General features: G+C 43.7%; 1 protein-coding gene across 2 annotated transcripts in view; it reads left to right on the top strand.

Annotated features, from left to right (window-relative positions):
* The window catches only part of DCAF12 (DDB1 and CUL4 associated factor 12), a 33,721-nt gene extending 24,133 nt beyond the window's left edge, over window positions 1–9,588 (top strand). For both annotated transcript variants that reach the window (XM_065860309.2, XM_071801842.1), the window contains exon 9: window positions 414–9,588. In XM_065860309.2, coding sequence (XP_065716381.1) covers window positions 414–572 — 159 coding nt within the window. In that variant the 3' untranslated portion in view covers window positions 573–9,588. The remainder of the gene's footprint in view (window positions 1–413) is intronic.
* The last annotated feature ends 615 nt before the right edge of the window (window positions 9,589–10,203 follow it).

Raw genomic sequence — 10,203 nt, forward strand, 5'->3', positions numbered from 1 at the left:
AACTGTGCTACTCTAACATGGTGCTCAAAGTAAGATTTAATTCAATTGTGAACAGTTTTAGAAACTGTGGCTTGCTGAGCTAATGCCAGGACAAGCACTGCAGTTCAGTTTCCTGTGTATTATCATAAAACAGTTAATGGCTTTGTTTAACTTTCCTACATTATGTTCTGTATCGTGATGTAACTTGAATAACTAATTAAATGTGACATCTTTCCCCCTCCAATGTTTGACCCAAATGTCCTGAGAAAAAGCTTTAGGACAATGCTGGTACCTTCAGGTTGATCTGTCTGAAGCTTCAGGGAGCATTAACAAAAAAGATCCCTTTTTAGACTCTGGAAGCTACCTTCTGCTGTTGTGAAACAAGGTTTTGGGTTGGTTTGGCAACAGTAACAATTCCAACTTTCCTTTAACAGAATCATGATGAAACCTGGAGGAATTATTTTTCTGACATAAATTTCTTCCCGAATGCTGTTTACACCCACTGCTACGACTCGTCTGGAACAAAACTCTTCGTGGCAGGAGGCCCCCTTCCATCAGGACTTCATGGGAATTATGCTGGTCTCTGGAGCTAATGATAACTCTTTATAAATGGTGATCTCTGCACAGATTTCCACTTTTCTTTTCCTTTTTTGTAATAGCAAAATTGTGTGATGCCATTGATTTCTGATTTAAATGCAAGGTTTTTTTTGCAGTCTTCTCTCGGTCTCCAACATTTTTGTACATCTTTTTGAACCAGTTTTTTGCTTTAACCTCCTTGATCCTCTATATGAAAGGTTTTTGAAATACCTTTTTATTGTACTTACTCCAAATGACTCTTCCCCGACATTTAGGCTATTTTGGCCATGTGCCCCCTCCCCTACTTTGCTGTGAGGTGGGATTCCTTTCTTATAGAGTAGTTGCTCCTGGGCTTTCTGTGAAAGCCATGGGGCTGTGCGTGTGCAGGTACTTTGTGTCAGTTACATTGCCTGGAGTGAGGACTACTTGTAATTAAAAAATATTAAAAATATTTATAAGAGATAAACTACTACTTTATCTGCAGAGCCTGGCCCTGGCCTGGGTTGATGTTATTTTTTAAAAGTACAAGTCTAATGACACAGTTTATACATAGAGGAATATGGTAATTTTAAGCTGTACTCATCAGAGCCCAGGGGTCGATTCCCCAGGGGTATTGCCCATCAAACCCAAACTGCAGAAGTGCGGGATGTGTCTAAAGTGCATTTGTATTTGAACTGTAGTTTTCAGCAATGCCAGGAGCTAAAATTTGTCTTCTGTTCCTTCTCTGCCTGTCCCAGGGATCAGCCTGCACAACTGGACTTTGCATAGGCTGTTTTGCAGGGTGACACTGCATTTAGGGCCTGCAGAGGTGCTGAGAAGAAATGGGAGTTAGGGACATGAGTGTGCTTGTCATTCAAAATAAAATAAATCTGTTTTGCAGATGAGCCGAAGTTCCTGTGTATGCTGCTGCGGTAGCTCACAGGTTCTTCATAAACTGCCCAAAACCCAGGCCCTTCTTTGTGCCAGGCTAAAATGCAGGACTCCAGGGTGCCTTCTGGTATGCACCAAAATCTGACCTTGTTACTGCTGCCCCTGTCCTCTGCTGGGATGAATGCCTTTCCCTGCTCCTGTCACCTGTGGAGCAGCGTGTGCCTGCACCTCACTGCTTTGGTGCCACACGGGCAGTTGGCCGAAGCTGAGGAGAAGGACGAGGCTGGGTCATGCTCTGTTCTGGGGCCTGTGCTGGAGATCACGGCCAGCACTGCGGAGTAGCTCTAGTCCCTCACACAGGTCCAGCCCTGCGTGTGTCCTTGCAGCCCCTCTCGTCCTGAACTCAGTATCTTCATCAGTAACACCGAGCAGTGAGGCTCAGGCTTGAGTTCCAGTTGGTAGTGGAGACTTGGATGGAAATCCTGCAACGAATGCAGCTCCCTCTGCTAGTTATAAGCCAGGGGTTAGCAAAGGAGCCCTAACATTTTAGAGTTGTTAATTGTTTTTTAAAGACGTTGTAATGGTGCCCGTGTTGTTTTGTGGTGGCAACATACTGCTTTGGTCATTCTAGGGGTTTTGAGAAGTGGAAGTATAAAGAAAAAGCTAGGTGAAGTATGGCAGGCTGTGTATTTCTAGGATGACTCCTGCAGCCAGTGCGTAAGATCACTCTGTCACAGGGAACGTGTTCAGCTTAGTTCTTTTTAATTCAGGCTTGGTTTGAGGTGCTGCTTCTTTTTTTAAAGAAACTAGACACTTGAGTCTACTCATGTGTCCTCCAATTCTGCTGAAACAACAGTTGCTCGTTAGACACTTAGCATCACCAGTGCCAAAGGAGGGCTCCTGGTCTGGAAATTCTAGCCCTGATGTTGAGCTATTAACTGAAGCATATTCCATGTCTGGGTGACGGGGCAGAAAAGGTATTTTTATGGACTGAGCTTCAGCCTCCAAACACAGAGGCTGATTTTTCTGCGGTCTCTCAGTTACTGAAGATGTCACCTTGGCACCCCTGGAAAATGTCCCTCTGCTGATTCTCGTCTCCTGGAGCGTGTGGTCCTAAAGCCTGGTAGTGTGAGCGCCCTTTTCTTCCCTTATTTTCCGTATAGGAAGCTTTAAAGAGCTTTCAGAAGAATCTGGACAATGATGTAAAATTCCTCAAGTTTCACGTGCTTCTATCAGTTCTGCTTTCAGGATGTCCTCTTGCGAAGATAATTTCTCTTGGGGAGGGAGCCATCCTTGTTGCTGTATGAAAAGCCCCGCCAAAAAATGGGAACAAACTAGATAGCACTGCAAGCACACAAACAAATTCAGCCAGAGAGAGTTTAATTTCTAGCTTATTCCAGTGGTTTTAAATACTTGTAGGGATACAGATGTTAAGTTTCAGAATATTTTGTGGTTGGTCCAGTCAGTGTTAGAAATTGAGGCAGAGAAAGGTCACGATATTTCAACTGCCCAAATATAAGTGATAGGACAAATAAGAGGAGAAGCTATGTTTTCTAATTTGACTTTGTTGCCCTGCTGGGCTAGACACCAGAATTGAAATCCAGGATGAAGATGAGAAAAGCAGGGGTAGTAATGGCTCTACAGCAGGGAATCTCTGGGCTGTGCATGGGGGTGAACTGGGTGCACTCCGTTTTTCAAATAAGAGATACACCTCCACGGTTGTTGGAATTCAGTCTGGTGACTGCACTTCTGTAGCTTGAGCAGCTCGCCGTGCTCTGCTAAGACCCGGTGGCAGGGATGTTTTCAGACCATTTTTTCCCATGTTTCTTAGTGATTTCTCTCCCTTGCTCTTTCCTGCCCTCCTGAATGTTCTGTTTGGGTTTGTCCTCTCCACCCCAAATCATCCCTGTCTTTACTGCAGCAATATTGTACTTGGAGAGGTGACCTCTGTCAAGCAGAAATGGGCTTGCTGGCATTTTGTCAAGCCATGCTCGAGACCTTCAGTGGGCTTTTAGAGCTGGGTAGACCTTTGAGATTGGCTCAGGCTGTGGAACTGGGCAGTTGTCCTTGCACATATTTGACTGATAGGGGATTACACAGTAACAGTCTGTTCCTGGGGACAACAGACTCTGTTTTGTCTCATGTTGGGCACTTGAAGGAGAGAAAAGGACTTCAGTCATAACAGACCTTGAGGCTTTTTTTCCTGTTAGTGACATTTCAGGTTTGTGGGATCTTTCGTGCTGCCCAGTGAGCGTAGGAAGCAGTTAATGTTACTGCTCAGCTCTTTTCAGTAGACTGCCATGTTAATTTGGGTATCTTTAGTTATTACATTTTCCGTATTTGTAATCAGACGAGTGACTTAATTATGGGTTTGGTAATACACAGCTTGTTAATTACTGGGTAGCAGCCCCTCAGTAACAACTGGGTATTATGTGATGGACATTGCTAAGGCAGCAGAAGCTTCTTTGCAATGTTAGCTTGAGCACAGCAACGAGGGTGGTGTTCACCCTCTGCACCAAACAACTTATTCCTGGTAATTCCTCCAGTTTTCTCCCTCGTACAGTCAGGTCAGACAGGGAGAATTGCTGGTGCACTCCTTGTGCTGTAAACTGAGTCCACTTGTTTGGTTCCCTCCTCAGTGCTGCTGGTGTTAGTCCAAGGTGAGTAAATTACCAAAGAATAGTTAATAGGTGTTTGTTCCTAGTCTCAGTTGTTAATTTTCCACATAGATTCATTGAGATTAATTGCAAGAGTCCTCAGTGATATTACTGGACTTAGTCTGTCCACAAAGGTTATGTTCATGTTGTGGGTGACTCTTGTGACTCCCTTTATTGAGGGGGACTCCTGAACTTTGTTATGGGGATATATTTGCTGCCTCCATTTCAAGTCCTTGGCAGCTTTTTGTATCTTAAGGATTAAGATACTTATGTATCACTTATTCTTCTCCAGAATTTCATCCTCTTCCTTCAGCCAAGCACTTGCTTTGTATATATTTTGCAGCTGCAGAGTTAACAGATTAAAGTTATGATCCAGCTATGCTGAGTGGTGGTTTGGTGTCTTAATTTCTGCCCGTCAGCTGAGAGGCACTGACATGTGAACCGATGTCCCTCACCTGGTGCAGGTGCGAAATAAAGCAGGCTTCCCTAGACCCTTCACGGAGGTCACCTGGTTTGTTTGTTTGCAAGAAGCCAAGAACAGACGGGCTGTGAGTTACTGCATCTGGGCAAAGCAGCAGCATCTTTCAAGCAGCCAGGTGGGAGCTCTGAGATCTGTTTGTGATGGTCTGATGCCCTTATTTTTGATAAACCCACTTTTCCAAGGTGTCTGAGAGGTTCATAATTAGCTTCTGTCTCAATTGCTGCTGTGAGTAATAGCAGTAGTCTGAGCTGGGGTGCAGCTCGTTCCTAGGAGTGCTGCTGCAGAGCTGCATGTGATGCAGGCAGAGCTGATCCTGTCACCAGCCCGTGCTGGCCCTGTGCTCCCACACTGGCCAGGCACATGCTCTCCAGCTTAAAGACAAGCGAAAATCCCCGTATGCACCGCCGGCCACGCCACAGCCAGAGCCCATGGTGCGACCTCAACTCAAAATACATTTCTGAGTGCTACAGTGCCTTCAGTAGCTTATTTTAAAGTCTCTGAAGCACAGACAGCAGGAATTTGTCCAGGTTGCAGACAAGGGGAAGTGGAAAGAAGACAGCACATCTTGTCTGCATGAATCTCTCCCTTGCCTCTGCAAGCCGGCACTTTGGGGTGTGGTGAGGGTGGGCAGGGAGGCACAAGAGAAAAGGTGAAAGCCCAATGGTGTTTGGTATGGCTCTCAGAACTCTTGAGGGATTTAAAAACATAGAGGGGAGAGTTCCTGATTGCTCAGGGGGTACTTGTGAAAGGGCTTAATCAGGAATGTTTTCAGAGAGATCAAGTAGATATCCCTGTCATTCTTCTTTCTCCATGCTAATTTTCAAGGATTTAAATTAGGGAGTACCTTTTTGCTTGTGATGCTGTGTTTCTTCATCATAACCATGTGGTAATTTGGCTAATTAAAAGAATGGTCTTCACAGAAAGGAATTTTCGCAGTTAAAAATTGGGTGCCATTTTCTAACAGCTTTTCCCTCTAGCACCCTGGTGGGAGCAGGATGCTCTGAGAACTGCACTCAGACCTAAAACAGGGTGCCAGGGCTGGGAAAAACATGGGCTGCCTGACCATTTCTGTACCCAAAAAAACACCAAGTAAAACACTTGATTTTGTACAAATTCTGGTCATTAGACTGAAACTGAGAGGGTATGTAAAAACCCTTGCAACATAGTGTGGTATCTCTATAGTCTTAGATTTTAATTCTTTGACCTAAGAACGAAAATCTAGGAGTCAATACATTGTTTTCTTAGGAACTGCTTTTCTAGATGCCCTTATTAAAAGGGAAAATTCAGGTGCTGAATCTTAAAATCTCATTACACTTGTACTTTTTATTTGCCCGTTCACCTGGTCTCCTTTCCTTTTCAAGGCCTCCCACAGTCTCAGGGTATATAAATCACTATGACTCATCCAAATAATACTGAAACGGACCAACCAGAGGTTAATGTGCCTTCCTCTCCTGGTACCTTGATCTTTGTAAAGTTATCTCAAACTTGTCACTGTCTTAGGGCTGGGTACATCCATTGTCTTTTTCTAAGATGTACGTGTTGAAGTTGCAACAGGTTTGTACCATTACTTGTGACCTGTTCCATTTGTTTTAGGATGCGGTGTAGACACAAATCAATGCACTGGTTAGTCTTGGGATCCATCTCACCTGTGACATTTATCAGTGCTGGTCTGTATGTCAATGTGTACACAAATGCTGGATCTTCCCCATTGCCTATGATGTACTTGTATATGATGCACAAACTACACAAGGTGTTTTAAAGTGTGCAGTGATCACAACTTGTTACCTGAGGGTAGGATGTCATACAGTTAACTGTAATGTTGTGGTTTGGGTGGGTTGTTTTATTCTATATATATTTTTTTTTTGATTTCTTGTATTTTGTTCCTTCCCCCCCCCTTTTTTTTGTTTTCTTTCTTTCTCCCCAAATATATGTTATAAGATCCAAAGCCTTGAGGGGGGGGTGGAAATATCAGGACTTGCTGATACTTGCTGGCTTTTGTTCTAGATCCAAGGCCTGATGTTTGTTAACAACTCTTGCAATTCCACACATTTAACAGAGCCTTTCTCAGCTTGCTGCTTCTGTTGTGGGCTGTGTCGGAAGCAGCACTGGATCCTGACCTGGTCACAGGAGCTGTCAAGTGAAGCAGTAACAGCTCTCTTCAAATATTACAGTGCACATTTTTAACTATAAGGTAAAACTGTTCGAAATTATTGATGCAACTTGCAAATGGAACAGTGAGAGATGGCAGGCAGTATGCAAAACCAGCCTGTCTGCATGTGCAGCCTGGTTATCAGAGTTACCTTGTAAATGTTCTCCTCTCTGAAAAGTTTTCATTTTTTTTTTCGATACAAAGGCTTTACATGTTTGGCTTAATTTTCTGAATTGGCAAAGGATACTTTTGTTCTTAAACTCAAAGTGACATCTGGAATTCAGGCTGAGTTGCCATCTCCTATGCGGGCAATAGAGGATGGTGTGATAAATACAAGATGTCCCTTTGCAGCTGGAAGGATCATAAGAGCATGGAAACAGGAATGCTTCTTCACTTGCTGTGGCCTTCAAAGGACATCTGTATCCATAATTAACTGAAGTATGGTACTGCATTCTGTTGATCCATGAGGCTATCTTGTTTTTAGAATCAGCACAATTAGTTAGCAGTGTATTGATATTAATACATGATCAAGGAGCTCCCATGTATGTATATTTCCTGTGCTAACTGTTCTCCCTGTACCCCACTGCAGACTTCATCTGATCTTTTCAGTTCTTGCTAACTTCAGAATTTCTTCAAATTCAGTGAGGTGCTTTTTATCACAGTCACTTTTCAGACTAGAACAGATTAGCTTAACTTTGTTTTGTAATCTTTAGCACCTTCCTCTTCTCGCATTTCTTCCTAGTTCACCTTTAATAATCAGTTCAAAGCTGCTTACCTAGTCTGAAAAATATTGGGTCATAATAAAATGAAAACCTGTACCCACTCTGTGCTTTTACCATCAACTCCATTGGCTGCCTGGGAACTGGAGACTCCACTCGTGCAGTCTACAGAAGCTGGAATTCTCTCGCATCCGCCTTGGACAGTGGATGTCAGCAGCTCAGGAAGGTTTTGAGATTGAGTACGACCAGTGTGCGTTACAGTTCCCACCAGCCACCTCCATTTGTTGTGGAGCCGAAGGGCCTTGTCTGCGGCTCCCTCCACCTGGCTGGTTGTTGAGCCAACACGAGCTGTGTGCACAGGGGTCTAACAGGACAGCTGGGATTTACAGCTTCAGTGGCTGAAAAGGTCTGGATAAGTAACTTCAAGCGGGTTCTGCCACTCCTGTTCAAAATGTTGTGTCTCTATTCCTAGCTTCTCGTCCAGCTTCACCCCCTTCCCGCCACCCCCTGCTCCTCAGGACTCCAGCGAGTTCCCTGTCTTCTCACAGCTTAGTACTTCAGGTACCAGTTCTGCAAAGCCAGGGCCACCTGTTAAAGCCCCACTGCAGTCTGAGACTTGTACGCTTGCTTAGGCAGTAACCTGCTGAACTGGGGTCTTGCAGATGGGCTCTTATTCATTTGGCTCAGCACTGGGTATCTCTGGTGTCCCCCTTCCAGTCTGAACGGCTTTGCGCCAAACTCATTTGTGCTCCATGAAGGAGCTGATTCATGTATTGCTGGCTATTTCAGTTTGGTGGCTTTTATTTTTCTCGTTTATTCTGGGATTCACTACATATGTATGAAATCCTACTGACCTGCTCTACCCTCCTGAATGTGGTACAAGGGTCCACCCTATGAGGCGTCAGCTTTATTTGTCTACTTCCAAAATGCACAGAAACAAGGATCTCTTATGCAAACAAGTTTTAGGGAGGAAAAGCAGCTGCATACACACAAGTGGGAAGGTATGTCTGGTTCAAATAAGTGAGGGAGCAGCTTAAGCATTTTAAACAGAAGAACAGTAACAGTTTCTTGGCTTTTTTTAAAAAAATGCATTGTAAACTGGGGGTTTATATTCAACAATGCAAAATGTGCCTCTCAACTATAATGCAAAAGTCAGTCTCTGTTCGCAGTGGAAGTAGTTTAACTGAAGACTGATTTAACCTGTTTCTCGCTCTTACATGGAACCATCCACACAAGTCCTCGCTGATCTTTGCCAAGGACTGTACAGCACTATCCCTATTTAAAAGCAAAATGGGGATTGCATTGAGCAGTAGAACCTGCTGAGCTTCCTTGGTTTGAGAGACACAGAAGAGTACAGGTTCCACGTGTTTTAAATACACCTTCAAATGAATGCAGCTATTCTCTTAGATCAGCCACTTCCTACCTTTCCCTCCATTTAGACGGGAAACTCGGCAATACGTGATCCAGTTGACATGCTGGCAGGTGGAACATGGCTTTTTGAAATTCGAGGACTAAGATTTCTCTTGTGAAAGAACTCGATGTATTTGCAAGAGCTTGGACCCCAGATTACAGCCCTTCTGCCAGCTTGCTAAATGCAATCAAGTAACCTGGACTCCTGTGAAGAAGACTGTGGTAGAAGAGCTGTGAAGGTGTAGGCTGGAACTGATCATTTTGGGTCGTCTGTGTGTTGCTCGACTATATAGACAATGGACAATGTAACAATGATTTTTACAGATTGCTTTTCATGTGTCAGTCACAAAAAACCAAAACCCTTAATTTGCCATTTGGACAAAAACTGTTAATAGATACATTTCTAGATCAAATTAGGAGCCTACATTTCCATCTTGCATTAACCGAGTTACTGTTTTCACATGCCAGAAAGATGTTGCTCTTTGAAAAAGCATGTCAGTGTATGTGGCAATGACCCATGCACTTTTTAAATACCTAGATCTGTGCGTTCTCACCTCAGTATTGTTAACCATGCTGTAGTCTGACAAATGGATCTTTTACTACTGCCCTGTTACATAGATAATTGTAATTAACTGCAGTTTGTTTTTTTTTCCACTACTTGAAGTTGTGTGATCTGAAAATTGGTGAACAAAAAGTATTTGTGCATCTTACTATGGGTATCTCTAAATAAAATGTATTTGTATAGTGTGTTGGCTTGGCTGATGGTTTCCTTTATTTGCTAATCATCTCACTGCAAGTAAACCCAGAGCACTTTGAGAGCAAGTGGGCATGGCTTTCCCTTGTAACAGTCCAGCCTCTGCATTGACATGACTTATTCAAAGGAAATAAAGAGAACTGTTGTTTTCCCTTCACCAGTGGGTGGATTCATACCCCAAGGGCAGGTTCTCAGCTTACTCTTGTTTTTCACAGCTTCAACATGAGTTTTGTCCCCTGCACAGCTGCAGTAACACTCCTTGTTTATATACGAAATATATCTAGTGGCAGAGTTGGGACTGTCACACTCTTCACGTCTCCTTCCTGTTTTATTTTGGTACCTCAGGAAGACTTTACATACCGAAACTGCATCTGTAGCACTAGATCTTCCACTGTATTGTTGTTGCACAGGACAGTGAGGCCTGTGTCCAGCTGTCCTGTTTCCCTGCCTAAAAGTGGGAAGGTTATTTTTGGGAGAGGAGGAATGTCCTCAAGGGATCTAAGCTTTATGCTGGAGGCTAAAACTGTGCCTAAAAGCAGCTCCTGCATCCTCATCTTTATACTTGGCCTCACCCTAAGGAGCTATTTTCCATGGTCACAGGCAAGCTG

Source organism: Patagioenas fasciata, chromosome Z (assembly GCF_037038585.1).
Source record: "Patagioenas fasciata isolate bPatFas1 chromosome Z, bPatFas1.hap1, whole genome shotgun sequence".
Lineage (NCBI taxonomy): Eukaryota > Metazoa > Chordata > Aves > Columbiformes > Columbidae > Patagioenas > Patagioenas fasciata.